This window comes from Bombina bombina, chromosome 6 (genome assembly GCF_027579735.1).
Source record: "Bombina bombina isolate aBomBom1 chromosome 6, aBomBom1.pri, whole genome shotgun sequence".
Lineage (NCBI taxonomy): Eukaryota > Metazoa > Chordata > Amphibia > Anura > Bombinatoridae > Bombina > Bombina bombina.
This window is the reverse complement of record NC_069504.1, coordinates 849,826,980-849,852,025: the sequence shown is the minus strand read 5'-3', so window position 1 is coordinate 849,852,025 and position 25,046 is coordinate 849,826,980. Positions and strand designations below refer to the sequence as shown.

Below are 25,046 nucleotides of genomic sequence, written 5' to 3'. Positions count from 1 at the left end.
TTTTCTTGTGGTTGCAGGTGTAGACAGTTTTCACCATGTTATACCATGATCTTTAGACTCTGTTCTGTGTTTTTCCATGGAATGCTACAAATACACCCTATTGTGATGTCACATATGCTTAGACTAAGGACTAACGGCTCCATGTGATTCTTCCTTTGTGACTACCTGAGCATTTTACTTTAAATGCTACATATTCTGTGAACCATGTTCTCTTTTCTAATTATTTTTCTTCCCATTCTGTGATTAAAAGAACTGAAAATTATCTTCCATGCATATCCAAAGGCACTCATTTAATATGTTATACATATAATTTGCATAAAAAATATTTAACCGAAGCTACTCAAATTCGTTTTGAAACTAAAGGGACAATAAAGAAAAAAAAAATAAAATGCAATTTTAACCAACTTTTAAATTTACTTCTATTACCAATTTAGCTTAGTTCTCTTGGTATCCTTTGTTAGAGAGTAATCCTAGGTGAGCTCAGGAGTGTGCACGTGTTTGCAACATTTTTTATAGCAATGTTATACATAGTTGCAAACACTGTTGCCATAGTCTGCTATAAACATGTGCACGCTCTTAAACTTCTATCAGCTTACCTAGCTTTAATCTTCAACAAAGAATATCAGGAGAACAAATTTGATGGACGGAATCTAGGAAGTTGTTTAAAATTGAATGCTCTATCTGAATCATGAAAGAAATCCCTTAAGTGCTAGTGCATTTCCATGTTTCACCATTTCAGTCCCTGACACTCACCAGCGATAAAGAAGGAAAAAAGGCATAGCAGCAGCAATCCTTGTGCGCACAGAGTGGCAAGGCTGGTCCGTGGAGGCTCCCTTCCATCACCACAGGGTAGGCAAGTGAGACAGAGAAGCAATAGGGACCCAGAGCCCCAAATAATTAGATAATAAGGGATCAGGGGCTGACCAGTACACTGTCCTATATAAACTGCACCTGTGGACAAAGAATGAGAGGACATAGATTGTGGCCAGTGATTGCTAGCAACAGAAATGGTAAGGATGGAGAGGAAAAAGTGGGCATAGACCTTACTCAGTACTCCACTGGAGTGAGAGAAAGAAATGGCAGAGAGAAAAGCTGGTTACTATCAAGGATCTAAACAGCATGCGATTATGTTTAAAGGGACACTATACTTAGTTTTATTCTATCATTCATATGAAAGATCAGTATATACACATGGTGATATTTTCTGCAAAAATTATGGGGTAGAAATTGTTTAACCCCTTAACCACCAAGGAAACGCCAGGCACGTCCTACAAAAAAATACAGTTAAGGACCAAGGACGTGCCTGACACGTCCTCTGGGGTTTAAGCGGTTAAATCGATTGTGATCGCTTCCAGACGCTTTTAAGGTATTGCAGTGATGCCTCGATATTGAGGCATCACTGCAATACCCTTTTTACCCACCGAAGCAGAGAGAGACACTCTGTGGTCCACTCTGCATTGGCCAGCGATGGATGGTACCGATCGTTGGTGGGTGGGAGCCATAGCAGGGAGGCGGGTGGTCGGCCTATCGCTGGAGGGAGTCCTAGATCCTGTGCCAAAGTGTGCAGGAGCACGCAACAGTCTCTGGGAAGGAAGGAGAGGGAGGGGGAAATAAGGCATAATCATTGTTGGTAAAGGGATCTGGGAGGGGGGTAGGGTATTGAGGGTTCGCAGCAACACTACATAAAAATGGGGTATTTATAATAAAAAAGGCCACATTTTGAACAAAATGGGTACTGGCAGACAGCTGCAAGTACCCAAGATGGTGGCATATAGGTAGATGGGGGACGGTTAGAGAGCTCTTTGGGGGGGTCATGGAGGTTAGGGGCTAAGGGGGGATCCAACACTGCAGAATAAAAAAAAAAAAAAGCCTTTTATTTTAGTACTGGCAGACTTTCTGCCAGTACTTAAGATAGCGGTGACAATTGTGAGGTGAGGAAGGGAAGAGAGCTGTTTGAGAGGGGTCAGGGAGGGATCAGGGGATGTGTCAGGTGGGAGGCTGATCTCTACACTAAAGCTAAAATTAACCCTACAAGCTACCTAATTAACCCCTTCACTGCTGGGCATAATACAAGTGTGGTACGCGGCAGGATTTAGAGGCCTTCTAATTACCAAAAAGTAATGCCAAAGCCATAAATGTCTGCTATTTCTGAACAAAGGGGATCCCAGAGAAGCATTTACAACCATTTGTGTCATAATTGCACAAGCTGTTTGTAAATAATTTCAATGAGAAACCTAAAATTTGTGAAAAAGTTAAAAAAAAATGTTTTATTTGATCACATTTGGCAGTGAAATAGTGGCATGAAATATACTAAAATGGGCCTACATCAATACTTTGGGTTGTCTACTAAAAAATATATATATACATGTGAAGGGTTATTCAGGGATTCCTGACAGATATCAGTGTTACAATGTAACTATCGCTAATTTTGAGAAAAAAAATGGTTTGGAAATAGCAAAGTGCTACTTGTACTTATTGCCCTATAATTTGCAAAAAAAGCAAATAACATGTAAACATTGGGTATTTCTAAACTCAGGACAAAATTTAAAAACTATTTAGCATAGGAGTTTATTGGTGGTTGTAGATGCGCAAGAGATTTTGGGGGTTAAAGTTAGAAAAAGTGTGTTTTTTCAATTTTTTCATCATATTTAAAAAAATAATTTTTTAGAGTAAATTATATGATATGATGAAAATAATGTTATCTTTAGAAAGTCCATTTAATGGTGAGAAAAACTGTATATAATATGTGTGGGTACAGTAAATAAGTAAGAGGAAAGTTACAGCTAAACACAAACATCACAGAAATGTAAAAACAGCCCTGGTCCTTAACGGTAAGAAAATGGAAAAGTGCTGTGGTCACTAAGGGGTTAAAAGGACATGAAACCCAAAATATTTATTTCATGATTTAGATAGAGAATGCACTTTTAAACATTCCAAATGACTTCTGTTATATAATTTACTCTATTCTTTAGATATCCTTTGTTAAAGAAATAGCAATGCACATGGGTGAGCCAACCACACGGGGCATCTATGTGCAGCCACCAATCAGCAGCTACTTAGCCTATTAAGATATGATTTTCAACAAAGGATATCAAGAGAAGGAAGCAAATTAGATAATAGCAGTCAATTGCTAAGTTGTTTAAAAAACCCTGCTCTTTTTAAACAATGAAAGAAATAATTTGGGTTTCATGTCCCTTTAACGTCAAAGGAATTGTTATCAGTTGTGTGCATTCTGCTAAGGGTCGCTGACTGGTAGATACTCTAAACTAAAGCTCATTGGCTGATTAGTACTTCTTGCTAAGGTTGTTGTTTGGTTATTAGCTTTTGTAGCTAATTAACTTTGGCAGGATGTACAGAAATGATACAGCTATAGTTTCAAATTACATTTAATCATCTTTTATCTTCCATTTTCAGGCAAAAAACAAAAACAAAAGAAAGACCATGTTTAAAAGTAGTTATTTGACATGAATTATATCAAAAATATTGAGTATAGTGTTCTTTTAATTGATAAAAGACTGACATGAAAGTAAAATGAAAAAGGGGCGAGCAACATCACAGAAACAGAGATATTTACTGATAGAATGATATGGAAGTCACATATTAACATTACACTCACCAATCACAATATTGACAATGTTTATCACCGTTAAGATAGACTTCAATGTCACTGAGGAGAGAAGGAGAATTATTGTGAGACACAGATTTACAGGGGTGATATGAGAATACAATAGTTTCTCTTATAAAATGTTAATTTCTTTCATCTAAAATAGGGTATTTTCCCATTATTTCATTTATAAAAAAAAATAAATAAAAACATTCTGTCCAGAATAAACCACGATTTGCTGTTACATTTACAGTGGTCTGCCCCTCCCTAACAGTAAAAGCATTTGTTTCAGCTTAAATTTAAATGCTTTTACCTATCATTTTTTAAAATAATTTTTATTAGATGTGCTCTGCCAAATGCATTTACTTTCAACGTTTAATACACACGCTACTTCTGACGTACGTAAAGAGCCACAATAAACCCCTTTTCACTTGAGCCCTAAGAGTTTGAACAGTTTATATATTTCAGGGCATGCGTTGTACAAGGATGTTGCATTGTTTCTCCCCCAAATATGCTTTCATGGATTCTTTTTTCAGAATCTGTTACTGGTTTTTTTTCGTACAGAGGTGACGACAGATAAAGGAAATATAACTTAAAGGGAATGTCTACACCAGAATTTTTATTGTTTAAAAAGATAGATAATCGCTTTATTACCAATTCCCCAGTTTTGCATAACCAACACAGTTGTACTAATATATGTATTTACCTCTGTGATTGCCGTGTATCTAAGCCTCTGCAGACTGTCCCTTTATCTCAGTTCTTGTGACAGACATGCAGGTTAGCCAATCAGTGCAGACTCCTAAATAACTCCACGGGAGCGAGCACAATGCTATCTATGTGACATACATGAACTAGTACTGTAACTGTGAAAAACTTTCAAAATGCTCTGAGCTAAGTCAGGGCTAAAATCAGTTTGAGCCTACTTAGGTTTAGCTTTTCAAAAATACCACCAATGGAACAAAGCAAATTTGATGATAAAAGTAAATTGGAAAGTTGTTTAAAATGACATGCCCTGGCTGTAGGGGTTTCCGGGGAGGAGCTTGTGTGCAAGGCCAGGTGAGCACCTGCTCCACACACCCCTTCAAGCCGTTGGCGGCACTCATCCGCGCCGAAAGCCCTAGTCCTTGGGCGGCCTGTTTAGCTTACTTACAAACGCTACCGGAGCTCCATCAAGTGCATTACCACCGCACTTTTGAGATATATCACACATTTTAACAGACATATCCTGTTTCTGGTTTTGAATTACCTGAAGTTGTGAACAATATTTTTCTGACTAGACGCTACATCAGGACGAGATAGAATAGCCTGCTGGCTTTCATCCTTTTTTTCCCTTTTCCCACGGAAGCCTTGAGAGGGGGTACAAACGACTCTTTTTACAATATCTTCTTCTCAATCTGAGCTTACCTTAGGTAATACCGAAACACTGAAATACTCTGCTACATTTATGGGGCAAAAGAAATCTGACTTGCATTAGCTACCTCTTAGGGACACAGAGATACCGACAAAACTACAAAGCGAGCGGACATTTTTGGTATCAGTTTTTACCTGGTTAGACGATACCTATTTGGAAGTCTCATCTGACACCCCGGGATCGCTTCTGGGGCGGACTTTCTTCTGCATGCCTTTCGAGCCGGGTGGTGCTCCTCCCCCCCACCGATGCTGCGAGAGGGGGAGGTGTGGGGAATACTGCTCACACGCTGCTGCCTAAACACGCCGCACGCCTGGCTCGTTTTCTACACTTCGCTCCTTTCAGAGCCTCAAATGCAGGCTGACTTGGCCTCATCCGCCTGAAAGTATTCATCCAAGGATCTAAAAACCTCACTTCTGTATTTACCCTCCCACCGATGTTGCGAGAGGAAGGCTCCTGAATGCAGTTTCGAAGGTAAGGTCAGTTGTACCCCCACGGAGGCGTGGGAACCGACATTATCCTACTCTCCACGGGAAAAGTCTTGCAGATAATTTTACCATTAGCCCTGATATCTGAAAAGAAAAGTGTTCGCTACACAGCTCATCCCTCGCTAGAAGTGGACTGAAGCATAAAAGATTAATATCTGATTGCAAGGCGCTCCAACTTACGCTATTATTTGCAACAACTTTGACTCTCTGGCATTATAGAGACTATTGTATCTTTTATATTGGTTGTTTCTTTCTCTCTTTAGGAAATAGTAACATTCTGATGTTGAAGCCTTACAGATTACATATTATCAATATGCTTTCTTCTATGAATTAACAGGATGTTTTGTTCGGTTTTCCCCTGACTGTATAAGAGTGAAAAGCGGAAAATCATTGATAATAGATTAATCCAATTGCTTATTCTAAATTTGAATCCTCCTAACATTGATCAGCCACATTTATTGATAACTAAATTTATGTTTTGATCCATTTTTCTGTTAAACAACAAAACTAAAGGTTAACATTGTATCTTGGTTACTTATGCCACTGGCAAGGGGAAAAACTCTTTTAGACAAATTAATATTTGGATTACATTTAATTTAATCTGAAAACCTTTGACTGATAGGTCACAGCTCTTAAAACCCCCTCTCCTAAAAACTCATTTGAATCACAAACTCATAATCCAATTGTACTTGCTGTTTTCTCCTTTTTTAAATTTTACTGACTCTATAAACCTCACTAAAGCATAATCCTAACTGAATAGGCCTTTCTGCTGAAAAAGTACAATTCTCCCTAGCTGACCATCATAGCTGCCCTAAATCCCTCACATACACAAATCACATCCCTTTTCTTTATTTCACAGCAACCCAACCTTATTTCACATTTTCCAAATCACTACCCCTTGTCCTTATTTTTCTAATTTTTATAAAAAAAAACAAAACAAAAAAAAAAACACTGATCACTTTTCATTTTTCTTTTTTTTTCTCACTCCTTTCACATGGACAAATTTGTCTCTACACACGCAAAATCTTCACCTCCAGCTATGGCAGCCCGTCAAAGGGAAAGGAAAAACAAAAACATTACTGAAATCACAGCAGACACACATACCCCCACTGTTAATCCTCTACATTCGGGTGACATGCTAGACATTCAAGCTTTAGTATCTAACATTACTGATGCACTGACTCCAAAATTTGATTCTCTCAAATCAGAAATTAAACAGGATATTATATCCTTATCAAATGAATTTAAACAATTTTCTGCTAGGCTCTCTGAGGTGGAACAGAGAACCTCGGATTTGGAGGATCTGACACTAACTCAGAACTCTAAGCTGGAAATGTTAAATACATCCCTGTTAAAAGCACAGTGCAAACTAGAGGATCTTGAAAACCGCACTAGGAGAAACAACTTTAGAGTTATTGGAGTCCCGGAAGACAAACAATATGATGACTTGCACAAATTACTAACTGTTACCATTCCCCAATTGCTAAAAATTCCACAATCTCAATCACAATTTACATTAGAGAGAGTACATAGGATAGGCCCATATATCACTGATAAAGAAAGTACTAGGAACAAACCTAGGCCCATTATCGCAAAAGTCTTAAATTTTCAGGACAAAATTACACTTTTACATTACTACCGCAAACATCAGCCTATATACTTAGGAGAGGCAAAAATTATGATCTTTCAAGACTTTTCTGCAGAAACAGCTGCTAAAAGAAGAGAACTAGCTCCAACTTGCACAAAATTAATAAAGCATAACATCAAGGCCACAATAATCTATCCAGCTAGACTCAAAATTTCCATTAATGATCAAACACACTTTTTTGACTCAGCCAAACAGGCTGAGAAATTTTGCACTGAGACCTTCCCAGCAGAAAATTTAGGAGCAGGGCCCATTGTCACACTGTCTTGAAATTGCACATATTAAGATGCTTTGAATAATCATAACAATAATTTAATATGCACAACTATGGATTTTTCAAATGTTGTGATATTTTCTTTTTTGGGGTTAGGAACAAAATTGGGTCACAGATTGGTGAACTCTCCCCCTTCTCTCCCCCCCCCCCTTTTTTTTTTCTTTTTCTTTTCTTTCGTTCCTTTGTTAATTAAAAATGCCATCTGCTTTTAAAGTCACCTCCTGGAATATAGGAGGCATCACATCTCCTATTAAACGTAAGTCAATTGTCTCACAGCTAAGAAAAATAAATTCCGACATTGCCTTCCTGCAGGAGACACACTTAAAAATGGAAGAAGTTCTCAAACTCAAAACCTCCTGGGTTAATGAGGTGTTAGCCTCCCCGAGTGTTCAAAGGAAAGGAGGAGTAGCAATATTATTGGGGAAAAGGCTAAAATACCAAGTTCTTAACACCCTTGCTGACTTGGAGGGGAGATTCCTATTTGCAAAAGTCAAAATAGCCAACATAATTTATACATTTTGCAATATCTATGCTCCCAATATTTTTAGCTTTTCTTTCTGGGATACCCTTTATGCTAAACTAATTCTCGGAGGGGACCTAATAATGGCTCCCCAACATCCCCTAGATAGATTAAGGCATGAGAATGCTCTTTCTAGAACCAAAAGAGATAAAGTTTTAAATACATTTTTGTTTCTAGTTTATCAGATTCTTGGAGTTAGAGACATATGGAGAATCCAAAATCCGGACTCCAGGGAATTCTCTTGTATTTCTAAGGCACATAAATCCTTATCAAGAATCGATGTAATTCTCTTAGACGAAAAACTCTGCACATCAAGAGTGCTTACCGGAATTCTCCCCATTTGCATCTCAGACCATGCCCCGATATTTATAGAGCTTTACCCCAATAACCTTACTCCAAGATATTATAGGTTCTTTTTCCCAACATATTTAGCTTCTGACCTTAAATTTAAAAACTGGCTTAGTTCTAAATTTCAAGAATTTATCTCTTTTAATCAGGAATATGTAAATCGTCCAATTATCCTATGGGAAACAGCCAAAGCGGTATTGAGAGGGGAGATCCTAGCTTACACTATTAATAGGACAAAAAAATCAAAACACAGGGAAAAAGAAATTATAAAATCTATTTCTAACTCATACAATTCGTATCTGTTAAATAAAACTGCAAGAAACTGGTTAAGATATACCCAAGCATTAAAAGAGAGGGATGCTTTTTTACTTTATAAAACCACTCAGAAGGACTTGAAACTTCAAGCAAAACTTTACAGGTATGGAAGTAAAACCGGAAAAATCCTGGCTAGATTAGTAAAAAATAATAAAACTTCTTCATTAATAGAGTCTTTAAAGATAGAAGAGAAAAATGTATCATCCTCAGAAGAAATCATCCAGGTTTTTACAAACTATTATCAGGACCTATACTCTTTAAAACAATCAAATCTTTCTGAGCAAGAATCATTCTGGCAAAATATTGTCGTTCGTACATTAACTCCTGATCTAACTGAATCTCTCAATAGTCCCATATCTGAAATAGAGATTAACAGAGCAATTCAAGACCTTGCCTCAAATAAAGCCTCAGGCCCTGATGGCCTTCCTAACGAATTCTATAAGATATTATCAATGCAGATCTCACCTTACCTTTCCTCGGTCTATAATGACATATATATAAAGGGTATTATTCCGCCACTTAGCTTTGCAGCCTCATATACCACTTTAATTCTTAAACCAAGAAAAGAGCCGGACAAAAAATAATCTTATAGGCCTATAGCACTGCTCAATGTTGATTATAAAATAATGGCCACAATCTTAGCTTCAAGGCTTCAGCTGCTTCTTCCTAAGATTATTCACTCTGATCAAGCAGGCTTTTTACGTAATCGTAATTCTTCAGCAAAGATTAGGGAACTCTTCTTAACTATAGATTATTTTTCCAGAGGAGAAGGAGGAGAGGGGGGAAAGGGGGACACTTTAGATGCTACAATTATTTCAATCGATGCTGAAAAAGCATTTGACTCAGTTCATTTTGATCATCTCATCCATTCTCTCCAGCAATTCGGCTTTACTGGTAATTTTCTTAGTTTTGTTAACAACCTTCACAAATCTGCCTCCACTAGGATGATAGTTAATGGCAAACTCTCTTCTAATATTTTTCTTCAAAGAGGAACGAGTCAGGGATGCCCCCTTTCTCCTCTTCTCTTCGACATTTCCATCGAACCGCTGGCGATATATGTTAGACAACACATTAATGGTATTAAGATCGGTAAGAAAGAGATGAAAATCGCACTATATGCGGATGATATCCTAATTTATATCTCTGACACCCGTAACAATATCCCGAAATTAATTTCACTTATTAAAAAATTTGGTTCCTTTTTAGGTTACAAAATAAATACAACAAAATCTGAACTTATATGGATTAAACAACCCAAGGACCCCCCTCTGGATATGCCATTTAAGATAGTGGATGATTCCTTTACTTATCTAGGCATCACAGTATCTTCCAACCCAGACGAATGGTATAATCTTAACATTCCCCCAGTACTGAAGAAAATTAAGGAGGACCTAAAAAATTGGCAAGGTGTTCCTCTTTCCCTTTCGGGTCGAATTGCCCTTTATAAAATGATCTGCCTCCCAAAACTATTATATATCCTACAAAATATACCTGTGATTCTTAAGGGAAAAGATATCCTCCTTCATAATATGGTGTTGAGGAAATTTATTTGGCAAAACAAGAAACCTAGAATCTCCCTTTCTAAACTTTCTTTCCCCAGAAAATATGCAGGACTGGCTTTGCCAGACATTAAAATATACAATTACACTTTTTTGGTACGCCTAATTCTGGACCGGATATTCGAGAAGGATTATGTTACCAATAACGAACTTGAGAAAAATATAACAAACCCTTTTGATCCCTCTGCAATCATCCATTGCACTGTTTCCTCTCTTCCCAGAGAACTCAAAAATCTGAAAACCATATTTACTCCATTACAGGAAAGTCTGTAAACTCCTCAAAATAAAGCATAAAGTATCCAAATTTATCCCTCTAACTGGTAATCCCTTTTTTCAAGCAGGAATTCAGACATCTCAATTTCAGAAGTGGAAAGCTTCGGGCTTAAATAAAGTTTCTCAATTACTTGACCTAGATAGAAAATGTATAAAGTCTTTTGGCTCCTTGAGAGAGGAATTTAGTCTCTCTCATAAAGAATTCTTTGCATACCTACAAGCAAGACATTATGCTATGAGTCTTGTCGACGAATTCGGCTGGAACTGGACAATGGGACCCATGGAAAAATGGTTAACATTAGCTAAAAACGGTCTCATGGCAATTTCCCCTATCTATTCTGATTTAAGTTCCTTAAAAAAAGTGTTCCTGACATGGAAAACATTACTACCAAATGGGGGGCAAGCTTGCAACAAAATTTGGAAGAAAGTAATATAGTTGAACTCTCAATCACTGAGGTTTCACGAATCACTCTCTCATCCTCCTGGAGAGAATCTCATTTAAACTTCTGCGCATGACCTTTTTCACTCCTGAGAAAGGATTCAGATGCAGAAGCCCAGATTTCAACTGCTGTCCCAGATGTTCGCTCTCTGCGGCCAATCTCATGCATATGTTCTGGGAATGTCCAGTTATCCAACAATTTTGGATGAAAATACAATTTTGGCTTGGCACAATGGGGATCTCCCCTTCGACTCTACTCCCATTAGATATAGTATTTCTCCAAAAGTATGCAGAAGGCCAATCTGTAAATATTAAAATTATCAACCTAGTTATCTTGGCTGTGCGATACTTGATTTTAAAAAAGTGGAAATGTAGGGCAACCCCCTGTATCCAGGAGGTAAAAAATTGTCTCAAGAAACAATGTATCCTGGAACAGATTGACACTAATCTTAACGATGAAAACGATGTTATTAAATTTTTTAAAAAGTGGTCAATCTTTATCCAAAATCTATCACTATCTGAAATTGAATATATAATTTACCCATTTAGAAATACAGAACTGGTATTACTTGGCCTTTGGCACTAGCCTATTGTAGATATCTGGATTTTTTTTTTTTCTCAGGGGGGGGGTAGAGAGGGGAAAATAAAAGAAAATTCCAACAATAGGTGCATACGCAATTTGGTAATTCCTTTACTTTTTCTTTTTTTGTTCAAATCATGAAGGTATATCAAAGACTGGTATATTAGAATATTATGTATTGTTGGTTACTTTTTAACATTGTTTTCATTATATTTACATAAATCTGTACTATGTAAAATCATCTTGAGACACCTTTGTTGGAAACAAACTAAAATAAAAGATTTTAAAAAAAAATGACATGCCCTATAAGAATGAAAGTTTACTTTGGACTAGACTGTCCCTTTAAAGGGACAAAATACTCATATGCTAAATCACTTGAAAGTGATGCAGCATAACTAAAAAACTGACAGGAAAATATCACCTGAGCATCTCTATGTAAAAAAGGAAGATATTTTACCTCACAATCGCCTAGATTACGAGTTTTTGTCGGTAAGGCTGTGCTGGGCTAACAAGCCTTTTTTTCTTACCGCTCACTTAAGCCAACGTTGGTATTACAGGTTTTCTTCAAGCCGGCGTTAGCCTCAGAAAAGTGAGCGTTGAGCAAAATTTAGCTCCACATCTCACTGTAATACCAGCGTTGCTTACGGTAGCGGTAAGCTGGCTAAACGTGCTCGTGCACGATTTCCCCATAGGAAACAATGGGGCTGAGTTGGCTGAAAAAAAACTTAACACCTGCAAAAAAGCAGCATTCAGCTCCTAACGCAGCCCCATTGTTTCCTATGGGGAAATGAAATTTATGTCTGCACCTAACACCCTAACATGAACCCCGAGTCTAAACACCCCTAATCTTACTTATTAACCCCTAATCTTCCGCCCCCGCTATCGCTGACACCTACTTTATAATTATTAACTCCTAATCTGCCGCTCCGGACACCGCCGCAACCTACATTATACTTATGAACCCCTAATCTACTGCCCCCAACCTCGCCGACACCTACATTATAGTTATTAACCCCTAATCTGCCCCCCCAACGTCGCCGCAACTATATTAAATTTATTAACCCCTAATCTGCCCCCCCAACGTCGCCGCAACTATATTAAATTTATTAACCCCTAATCTGCCCCCGCCAACGTCGCCGCCACTATAATACATTTATTAACCCCTAAACCTAAGTCTAACCCTAACCCCCCCCTAACTTAAATATAATTTAAATACATCTAAATAAATTAATCATATTTAAAACTAAAACTACTTACCTATAAAATAAACCCTAAGCTAGCTACAATATAACTAATAGTTACATTGTAGCTAGCTTAGGATTTATATTTATTTTACAGGCAACTTTGTATTTATTTTAACTAGGTACAATAGTTATTAGTTATTAACTATTTAATAACTTCCTAGTTAAAATAAGCACAAAAGTACCTGTAAAATAAACCCTAACCTTAATTACAATTACACCTAACACTACACTATAATTAAACTAATTACCTAAACTACCTACAATTAATTACAATTAAATTAACTTAATTACAAAAAAAACCCGAAATTACAGAAAAGAAAAAAAGAAAGAATTACAAGAATATTAAACTAATTACACCTAATCTAATTCCCCTAATAAAATAAAAAAGCCCCCCAAAATAATAAAATTACCTACCCTATACTAAATTACAAATATCCCTTAAAAGGGCCTTTTGCGGGGCATTGCCCCAAAGTAATCAGCTCTTTCACCTGTAAAAAAAAATACAATACCCCCCAACATTAAAACCCACCACCCACACACCCAACCCTACCCTAAAACCCACCCAATCCCCCCTTAATAAAACCTAACACTACCCCCTTGAAGATCACCCTACCTTGAGACGTCTTCACCCAGCCGGGCACAAGTGGTCCTCCAGAGGGTCCGAAGTCTTCATCCTATCCGGCCAGAAGAGGACATCCAGACCGGCAGAAGGCTTCATCTAGGCGGCATCTTCTATCTTCATCCTTCCGGAGCGGAGCGGGTCCATCTTCAAGACATCCGACGCGCAGCATCCTCTTCATCCGACGGCCAACGACTGAATGACTGGTCCTTTAAGTGATGTCATCCAAGATGGCGTCCCTTGAATTCCGATTGGCTGATAGAATCCTATCAGCCAATCGGAATTAAGGTAGGAAAAATCCTGTTGGCTGATGCAATCAGCCAATAGGATTGACCTCACATTCTATTGGCTGATTGGAACAGCCAATAGAATGCAAGCTCAATCCTATTGGCTGATTGGATCAGCCAATCGGATTGAACTTCAATAGGATTTTTCCTACCTTAATTCTGATTGGCTGATAGGATTCTATTTTGGGGGGCTTTTAATTTTATCAGGGGGATTAGATTAGGTGTAATTAGTATAATATTCTTGTAACTCTTTTTTTATCGTAATTTAGTTTAATTTAATTGTAATTAATTGTAGGTAGTTTAGGTAATTAGTTTAATTATAGTGTAGTGTTAGGTGTAATTGTAATTTAGGTTAGGGTTTATTTTACCAGTACTTTTGTACTTATTTTAACTAGGAAGTTATTAAATAGTTAATAACTATTTAATAACTATTGTACCTAGTTAAAATAAATACAAAGTTGGCTGTAAAATAAATATAAATCCTAAACTAGCTACAATGTAACTATTAGTTATATTATAGCTAGCTTAGGGTTTATTTTATAGGTATGTATTTAGTTTTAAATAGGACTAATTTATTTAATAGTAGTAATTTAATTTCATTTTAATTAAATTATATTTAAGTTAGGGGGGGTTAGGGTTAGGGTTAGATTTAAGGGTTAATAAATTTAATATAGTAGCGGCGACGTTGGGGAAGCAGATTGGGGTTAATAAATGTAGGTAGGCGTCGGCGATGTTAGGGACGTCAGATTAGGGGTTAATAAAATTTAACTAGTGTTTGCGAGGCGGGAGTGCGGCGGTTTAAGGGTTAATACATTTATTAAAGTGTCGGCGATGTCCGGTCGGCAGATTAGGGGTTAAATCATTTTATTATAGTGTTTGCGTTGTGGGGGGGTGCTCGGTTTAGGGGTGTTAGTGTACTTTGTAGCACTTTAGTTAAGAACTTTATGTTACGGCGTTAACTACTGACTTTTATATGCTGTAGGAGTCTGGACTGGAGAGGGTCTACCGCTCACTTTTTCAGGCGATTGTTATACTGGCGTTAGGCAAATCACATTAAAAAGATAGGATACGCAATTGACTTAAGAGGATTTGCGGTAAGCTAAAATCGTGGAAAAAAAGTGAGCAGTAAACCCTTTCCTGTCTGACTCGTAATACCAGCGGGCGTTAAAAAGCAGCGTTGGGACACCTCAACGCTGCTTTTTAAGGCTAACGCAAGACTCGTAATCTAGGTGAATGTCTCCAGCTCACCAGAGTAAGTGAACAGCAGCCAATCAGTATCAGCAGTGCTGAAATCGTGAACTAGCGCTGCGGAATCTGTTGGCACTCTACAAATAACAGATAATAATAATGAATTCTTTTACTGTGATTTCATGAGATTTCATAGTAAACTCCCTTAAACTGAATAGAGAAATAACATGAGCGTGCATGAGGCACACTCCTTTGCAGGTCCCGGGACAGACATACTGATTTGCTGCTTAAAACCCTTTACAATGGGGTGTGAATATTTAGGACATTTTGAGGTAAAAGATATTTCTTTTTTCTTTCATGTAATTGGCAAGAGTCCATGAGCTAGTGACGTATGGGATATACAATCCTACCAGGAGGGACAAAGTTTCCCAAACCTCAAAATGCCTATAAATACACCCCTCACCACACCCACAATTCAGTTTTACAAACTTTGCCTCCTATGGAGGTGGTGAAGTAAGTTTGTGCTAAGATTTCTAAGTTGACATGCACTTCTCAGCATTTTGAAGCCCGATTCCTCTAAAATTACAGCGAATGTCAGAGGGATGTGGAGAGTATTACCTATTGAATGCAGTGATTTCCCTAACGGGGGTCTATTTCATAAGTTCTCTGTTATCGGTCATAGAGATTCATCTCCTACCTCCCTTTTCAGATCGACTATATACTCTCATATACCATTACCTCTACTGATAACTGTTTCAGTACTGGTTTGGCTATCTGCTATATGTGGATGTGTGTCTTTAGTAAGTATGTTTTTATTTCTTAAGACACCTCAGCTATGGTTTGACACTTTATGCATTTATATAAAGTTCAAAATATATGTATTGTACTTATATTTGCCATGAGTCAGGTTCATGTATTTCCTTTTGCAGATTGTCAGTTTCATATTTGGGAAAGTTAATATTGAGAAATATTTTTCTTACCTGGGGTTTAGTCTTTTTTTCAATTGACTACTTGTTTTAATTTGCGGGCTGTCTTAGGCTCGCAGGTGCGCTAAATGCCACACTTTTTTTTGGTGCAAAAAGGCACGTCCGTTGACGCAAGTTCGTCATTTCCGGCGTCGTAGTTGACGCAGGGGTTAACACAGGGTTGCGTCGTTAGTGACGCGAGTGTGTCACTTCCGGACATGGTTGGCGCCAAAAAAATTTCTAGTTACGTTGTGCGTCATACTTGGCGCTAAACTTTTTTCATTATTTATTGCCCCATTGCTTTTGCCTCTTGCCTTTTTCTAAGTCAGAGGGCTATGCTATTTGCATTTTTTCCCATTCCTGAAACTGTCATATAAGGAAATTGATCATTTTGCTTTATATGTTGTTTTTTCTTTTACATTCTGCAAGATGTCTCAATCTGATCCTGCCTCAGAAGTATCTGCTGGAACTTTGCTGCCTGACATCGGTTCTACCAAAACTAAGTGCATTTGCTGTAAAATTGTGGAGATTATATCTCATAATGTCATTTGTATTAGTTGTGATGATAAACTTTTACATGCAGATAGAGTGTCCATCTGTAATAGTACATTACCGGTTGTAGTTCCTTCAACTTCTAATGTACATGATATACCTGTGAATTTTAAAGAATTTGTTACGGATTCTATTCAGAAGGCTTTGTCTGCATTTTCACCTTCTAATAAGCGTAAGAGGTCTTTAAAACTTCTCATAAAGTTGATGAAATTTCAAATGACCGATAACATAATGAATTATCCACTTCTGATGAGGATCTATCTGATTCAGAAGATTCTTCCTCATACATTGACACTGACAAATCAACTTATTTATTTAAAATAGAGTATATGCGTTCTATGTTAAAAGAAGTGTTAATTATTTTGGATATTGAGGAAGCTAGTCCTCTTGATATTAAAACTAGTAAACGTTTAAATGCTGTTTTTAAACCTACTGTGGTTACTCCAGAGGTTTTTCCTATTCCTGATGCTATTTCTGACATGATTTCTAAGGAATGGAATAAGCCAGGTACTCCTTTTAATCCTTCTGCAAGGTTTAAAAAATTGTATCCTTTACCAGAGGTTGCAATAGAGGTTTGGGAAAAAATCCCCACGTTGATGGGGCTAATTCTACTCTTGCTAAACGAACCACTATTCCTATGGAAGATAGTACTTCCTTTAAAGATACTTTAGATAGGAAGCTTGAATCTTATCTAAGGAAAGCCTATTTATATTCAGGTCATCTTCTTAGGGCTGCAATTACTTTGGCTGATGTTGCAGCTACTTCAACTTTTTGGTTGGAGAATTTAGAGCAACAAGAATTGGATTCTGACATATCTATCATTGTTCGCTTACTGCAACATGCTAATCATTTTATTTGTGTTGCCATTTTTGATATTATCAAAATTGATGTTAGATCCATGTATTTAGCTATTTTAGCAAGAAGAGCTTTGTGGCTTAAATCTTGGAATACTGATATGACATCTAAGTCTAGATTACTATCTCTTTCTTTCCAAGGTAATAATTTATTTGGTTCTCAGTTGGATTCTATTATTTCAACTGTTACTGGGGGGAAAGGAGTTTTTTTGCCTCAGGATAAAAAACCTAAGGGTAAATCTAAGGCTTCTAATCATTTTCGTTCCTTTCGACAAAATAAGGAACAAAAACATAATCCTTCCCCCAAGGAATCGGTTTCCAATTGGAAGCCTTCCTCAAATTGGAATAAATCCAAGCCTTTCAAGAAACCAAAGTCAGCCACTAAGTCCGCATGAAGGTGCGGCCCTCATTCCAGCACAGCTGGTAGGGGGCAGATTAAGGTTTTTCAAGGATGTTTGGATAAATTCTGTCCAAAATCAATGGATTCAGAGCATTGTCTCTCAAGGGTACCGAATTGGATTCAGAGTAAGACCTCCTGTGAAGAGATTTTTTCTCTCACGCATCCCAGTGAATCCAGTAACAGCTCAGGCTTTCCTGAAGTGTGTTTCAGATCTGGAGGTTTCAGGGGTAATCATGCCAGTTCCTTTTCAGGAACAAGGCCTGGGGTTTTATTCAAATCTATTCATTGTCCCAAAGAAAGAAAATTCATTCAGACCAGTTCTGGATCTGAAAATTTTGAATCGTTATGTAAGAGTACCAACTTTCAAGATGGTAACTATAAGGACTATTCTGCCTTTTGTTCAGCAAGGACATTATATGTCTACAATAGACTTGCAGGATGCTTACCTTCATATTCCGATTCATCCAGAACATTATCAGTTCTTGAGATTCTCTTTTCTAGACAAGCATTACCAATTTGTTGCTCTTCCATTTGGCCTAGCAACAGCTCCAAGAATCTTTTCAAAGGTTCTGGGTGCCCTACTCTCTGTAATCAGAGAACAGGGTATTGTGGTGTTTCCTTATTTGGACGATATCTTGGTACTAGCTCAATCTTTACATTCTTCAGAATCTCACACAAATCAACTTGTGTTGTTTCTTCGAAAACATGGTTGGAGGATCAATTTACCAAAAAGTTTTTTGATTCCTCAGACAAGGATCACCTTTTTAGGTTTCCAGATAGAGACAGAGTCATGGACACTGAATCTAACAGACAAGAGATGTTTGAAATTGGTTGCAGCATGTCGGCACCTTCAGTCTCAGTCATTCCCTTCAGTGGTTATGTGCATGGAAGTTTTAGGCCTCATGACTGCAGCATCGGACGCGATTCCTTTTGCTCGTTTTCACATGAGACCTCTCCAGCTTTGCATGCTGAATCAATGGTACCAGGATTATACAAAGATATCACAATTAATATAGTTAAATCCCAATGTTCAACACTCTCTGACGTGGTGGTTAAATCACCAGCGTTTAGTTCAAGGGGCCTCTTTTGTTCAGCCAACCTGGACTGTGATCACAACAGATGCGAGTCTTTCAGGTTGGGGAGCTGTCTGGGGATCTCTGACAGCACAAGGAGTTTGGAAATTTCAAGAGGCGAGATTACCAATCAATATTTTAGAGCTCTGTGCAATTCTCAGAGCTCTTCAGTTTTGGCCTCTGTTGAAGAGAGAACCGTTCAAGGCGTTCATTTGTTTTCAGACAGACAATATCACAACGGTGGCATATGTCAATCATCAGGGTGGGACTCACAGTCCCCTAGCTATGAAAGAAGTATCTCAGATACTTGTTTGGGCGGAATCCAGCTCTTGTCTAATTTCTGCGGTTCATATCCCAGGTGTAGACAATTGGGAGGCGGATTATCTCAGCCATCAGACTTTACATCCAGGGGAGTGGTCTCTCCATTCGGATGTGTTTTCTCAGATTGTTCAGATGTGGGGTCTTCCAGAAATAGATCTGATGGCCTCTCATCTAAACAAGAAACTTCCCAGATACCTGTCCAGGTCCAGGGATTCTTAGGTGGAAGCAGTGGATGCGCTGACACGTCCTTGGTGTTATCAACCTGCTTTTATCTTCCCGCCTCTAGTTCTTCTGAGAGTGATCTCCAAGATCATCATGGAACAATAGTTTGTGTTGCTGGTGGCTCCAGCTTGGCCCCACAGGTTTTGGTATGCGGATCTTGTTTAGATGTCCAGTTGCCAACCTTGGCCACTTCTGTTAAGGCTGGACCTACTGTCTCAAGGTCCGTTTTTCCATCAGGATCTCAAATCATTAAAATTTGAAGGTATGGAAATTGAACGCTTAGTATTAAGTCATAGAGGTTTCTCTGACTCAGTAATTAATACTATATTACAAGCTCGTAAATCTGTCTCTAGGAAGATTTATTATTGAGTTTGGAAGATTTACATATCATGGTGTTCTTCTCATAAATTCTCTTGGCATTCTTTTAGAATTCCTAGAATTTTACAGTTTCTCCAGGATGGTTTGAATAGGGGTTTGTCTGCAAGTTCCTTGAAGGGACAAATCTCTGCTCTTTCAGTTTTATTTCACAGAAAGATTGCTAAACTTCCTGATATTCAATGTTTTGTACAGGCTTTAGTTCGTATTAAGCCTGTCATTAAATCAATTTCTCCTCCTTGGAGTCTTAATTTGGTTTTGAAGGCGTTACAAGCTCCTCCGTTTGAGCCTATGCATTCTTTGGACATTAAAACTACTTTCTTGGAAAGTGTTGTTCCTTTTGGCCATCTCTTCTGCTAGACGAGTGTCTGAGCTATCTGCTCTTTCTTGTGAATCTCCTTCTCTGATTTTTTATCAGGATAAGGCGGTTTTGCGGACTTCATTTGAATTTTTACCTATGGTTGTGAATTCTAACAACATTAGTAGAGAAATTGTTGTCCCTTCCTTGTGTCCTAATCCTAAGAATCCTTTGGAAAGATCCTTACATTCTTTGTATGTGGTAAGAGCTTTGAAATATTATGTTGAAGCTACTAAAGATTTCAGGAAGACTTCTAGTCTATTTGTTATATTTTCTGGTCCTAGGAAAGGTCAGAAGGCCTCTGCTATTTCCTTGGCCTCTTGGTTAAAGCTTTTGATTCATCAAGCTTATTTGGAGTTGGGTCAAGCCCCGCCTCAGAGAATTACAGCTCATTCAACTAGATCAGTCTCCACTTCGTGGGCTTTTAAGAATGAAGATTCAGTTGATCAGATTTGCAAAGCAGCGACTTGGTCCTCTTTGCATACATTTACTAAATTCTACCATTTTGATGTATTTGCTTCTTCTGAGGCAGTTTTTGGTAGAAAAGTTCTTCAGGCAGCTGTTTTAGTTTGATTCTTCTGCTGCTATTTTAAGTTTTTCTTTTCTTCATAAGAATAACTTATATTTGGGTTGTGGATTATTTTTTCAGCATTTGGCTGTTTATTTTTTATTCCTCCCTCTCTAGTGACTCTTGCGTGGAATTCCACATCTTGGGTATTTGATATCCCATAGTCACTAGCTCATGGACTCTTGCCAATTACATGAAAGAAAACATAATTTATGTAAGAACTTACCTGATAAATTCATTTCTTTCATATTGGCACAAGTCCATGAGGCCCACCCTTTTTATGGTGCTTATGATTTTTTCTATAAAGCACAATTATTCCAAATTTCTTTGTTGATGCTTTTTACTCCTTTCTTTATCACCCCACTACTTGGCTATTCATAAACTGAATTGTGGGTGTGGCGAGGGGTGTAATTATAGGCATTTTGAGGTTTGGGAAACTTTGCCCCTCCTGGTAGTATTGTATATCCCATACGTCACTAGCTCATGGACTCTTGCCAGTATGAAAGAAATGAATTTTTCAGGTAAGTTCTTATATAAATTATGTTTTACATAGAAATGTTCAGGTGATATTTTCAAGTCAGCTTTTTACAGCTATGCTGCATTACTTTCAAGTGTTTCAACATTTGGGTATCATGGCCCTTTCACCCTTTGGCTGCTGAGCCATTTCTCACCTGTGTGCTAAGCTGGTTTTGAGCTTTTTGTTGCAGTTCACGTTTAAACACTTTTAGAAGTAAAGTTTATGTGAATAAACTATACAAACTATATATTGTTTTTTTTAGCAGACCCAGCAGATTCAAAATATACCATTAATTATATGTGTATGTATCAACAGGTTTTAAAAAATACAGCATAAAATGTGAAAAAGTATTTTTTTACTCCTGACTCAATAAATAATAGTATGTTATTTTATTTTTTCTAAGCTCTATCACAAAAACCTGTGTGGATAAGTAGTTGTAGTAGGTAACCTGTCTGAAATAAGCAGAAATTAAGAACATTTCACAGTTTTTTCCCACTGTTTTATTGCAGGCATGTCAATTTAATAAATTATCAAAAACAGCATCTTAGAATTGACGGTTTTGTTTTTAGCAATTAAACAGTTCTAGCCACCTGATAAATTAAAATGGGGTACACAAAGCACACATTTGCAGAAAGTACACCCATTGGTGCATCAAATGAGGGGCTACAAGTATTTCTAGCATGAATTTGGGCTGCACAGCAATTAATGGAATAAGTTGCATTGCTTAAAAAAAATATTCCACTTATTAATACATTGTCTATTTTTGTGCTAGCAATAAATGTAGCCCCTAATTTGTTGCGCCAAGGGTTGTACTTTCTAAAAATGTGTACTTTATTTAAAGGGACCGTCAAGTCCAAAAAAAAACTTTCATGATTTAAATAGGAAATGTAATTTTAAACAACTTTTCAATTTACTTATATCACCAATTTTGATTTGTTCTCTTGGTATTCTTATTTGAAAGTTAATTCTAGGAGGTTAATATGCTAATTTCTTAGACCTTGAAGACTGCCTCTAATCTGAATGCATTTTGACCACTAGAGGGCATTAGTTCATGTGTTTCATATAGATAACATTGAGCTCATGCACATAAAGTTACCCTGGAGTGAGCACTGATTGGCTAAAATGCAAGTCTGTCAAAAGAACTGAAATAAGGGGGCAGTCTGCAGAGGCTTAGATACAAGATAATCACAGAGGTAAAAAGTGTATTTCTATAACAGTGTTGGTTGTGCAAAACTGGGGAATGGGTAATAAAGGGATTATATTTCTTTTTAAACAACAAAAATTCTGGTGTTGACTGTCCCTTTAATTTATCTTAGTTTCCCAGGTTTCTACAGCTGTCTGATTGCAGACATAACCCATAAAAGTTGAAAGGCTATTTTTTTTAAAGACGATTTCAAGGTTCCCATGTCTGCAATTAAACAGTTCTAGGCCAATTGGAAAATTAAAATATGGCACACAAAGCACACATTTGTAGAAAGTACACCCTTTGGCGCATCAAATAAGGGGCTACATGTATCTCTAGCATATAATTGAGGCGCGCAACAATTAATGGAATATGGTGCTTTGCATAAAAAAATATGGAATAGCATTCTTCTACCATTTATTAATTTGTAACCACATTATCTAGGTGATCATGAGATTACAAATATAATATCGGTCCTTATTGTAAAAGGGAATGCAACATTTCTTAGCTAGGTGATCACTGCAGTAACGCGGGTTACCACGGGGATTATTTAGCTAAGATACTTAAACTGATATTTATTTAAAAAAAATAAACAAGTTTATTTTTATAAAATGTATTTTGGGGGTCTCTAGGCAATTTTGATCTTTATTTATGTGCCTTTAGAGACCCCCAAATCCTTTTTGTTTTTTACTTTTTTTTTTTTTACTGTACACCCCAAAGACGAATACCATTGTAAAGGGTAGACCTTTCCAATGTTAGGTCTTGGAGGTAGATACAGCCATCCAGGGCCGCCACTAGAAATTTTGGGGCCCCTGACTTAACCATCAAAGATGTGAATAATCAGTAATAGGGTCAAAATGTCCTAAAAAGGAACAGGCAATGGACACACACAAACTCAAACACAAATTTGCACATACACTAAAGGAAAAACAGACAGAGACAGCCTCAGAAAACACACAAATATATACACACACACAGAGACACCCACGGAAAACACAAAGACATACACACACACACACCCTCGCTGAGACATCCACAGAAAACACACAAAGACATACATACACACACACCCTCGCTGAGACATCCACAGAAAACACACAGACATACACACACCCTCACAGAGACACCTACAGAAAACACAGACATACATACACACACACCCTCACAGACATCCACAGAAAACACACAAAGACATACACACCCACCCTCACAGAGGCATCCAGAGAAAATACACGAAGACATACATACACACACCCTCACAGAGACACCCATAACTAGGCTGACCATACGTCCCGTTTTGAAAGGGACAGTACCGTTATTTTATGTTTCTTCCCCAGTCCCGTTGTTTCTTTAAAAATATTCATTTTGTCCCGTTTTGAGGGTTATCAGACTGTGCGGCCAGCGCAGGTGTAATTGTTTAGCACACACATCACTTATTAAAAGCTTTTAAACTTCCCGGGGTGGGGAGGGAAGTTTTTGTTTTTAACTGCAGGGTTGGGTGGCCGTGTCCACATGATCCACAGCAACGCTTCTATGCTGCCCGCACTCAAAATTAGGAAAGCAAGTGACAGCAGGTCAGTACTCGGTCGTGAGCTGTCAGACTGAGCTAAGGAGAGAGACTGGTCACGAGAGGGAAGTTAGAACTACTAGCTAGTGCCTATTAAGGACAGGAGTTGGACTAGATTTGTCATCATCTGATGTGATGATCATCTACCTCTACCATCATCCGAATTAGCGGCTGACCATCACCAGAGAGATCATTCTTGCCATCTTCTTGTGTCACAGTGTGAACATACAAACATAGTGATCAAGTAGATCAACTGTCTAAGTTCTGCAAGAATTGTGCACGGCCAAGGTAAAACCAGTGTCTGTGCCTGTCAATCAATTTAATTGTCATTAATTATGCTTATTATTATTATTATATTATTATGCTGCAGTGCTGGTTGTACAGACGTTATAAATAATGGTTATCATTATTAAGTAACTATTTCCACATTTTTCTCAGTTCTTCCACCATGTAACAACGATTTTGGGCAACTCGGCTAAATAAAAATCTACAACTACTAATCCAGATCTTCAAACTAAACGCCTGTTCAGAGGCTACACTTTTACCCTTTAAAATCAGTTATTATGGGGGAATTTGCCTTGACAACATAGAGGATAATTTAAATTTTGGAAACAAAAATTTACCCCGTCCCGTTTTTGACATCTCAATGTCCCGTTTTTGTCTCAAGGAAATATGGTCAGCCTACCCATAACAAAAGCACAAAGATGTGGTACTCAGTCTCATACCATTAGATCTGGTCAAATGCAGGATTTAGGCTTGTTTGTATGTATTTCAAAATTAAGTCAGCTGTTGTGTAAACTGAACAGTGTTAAGTTAACCCGTCTCATTTCAAACACTGAGCAATCTTAGTCTGAGAGTATAACATTTTATGCAGATGTAAAAATCTTAGATAAAATACCTCCTTGCATCTGGAAAGTCCTTTCATAAAGTGCAGTAAACTGGAATGAAATATATATATATATATAAATACAGCATTTCTACAGCATTGTCAAATATTTATAAATACACTGCTGCATATTGCTAAAAATAAATGTGTTTTTTATGGACCCCTGGCCCCACCATACAACTACTACCACACTGAAGTTACAATCCGACATTGCACAAAAAAATAAAAAAACATTTACTAAGAAAGTCCTACCTCCTCTGCAAATGAAAGTGATCTGCCGTCTGACTCAGGCACACACTGTACAAACGTAAGTGCCAAGTCTGTCTCACACTGTGCATAGTGGTTTAGTGCACACTCAGAAATCCTCTCAAATGCTAATGCTTTACTCCTTGTAATAACATTTCCCATGCTCAA

The 25,046-nt window shown here is 37.6% G+C and overlaps 1 protein-coding gene across 4 annotated transcripts in view; it reads right to left on the bottom strand.

Moving 5' to 3' along the window:
* Positions 1-25,046, bottom strand: part of LOC128662311 (transmembrane protein 272) — a 76,996-nt gene that overhangs the window by 4,526 nt on the left and 47,424 nt on the right. For 3 of the 4 annotated variants that reach the window (XM_053716115.1, XM_053716117.1, XM_053716116.1), the window contains exons 3-4: positions 3,617-3,667; positions 754-951 (exon numbers count right to left, since the gene is read on the bottom strand). In XM_053716115.1, the coding sequence (XP_053572090.1) occupies positions 754-951; positions 3,617-3,667 (249 nt within the window). Of the gene's footprint in view, positions 1-753; positions 952-3,616; positions 3,668-24,644; positions 24,685-25,046 lie in introns of all 4 variants that reach the window. The other variant, XM_053716118.1, reaches the window with a different exon arrangement.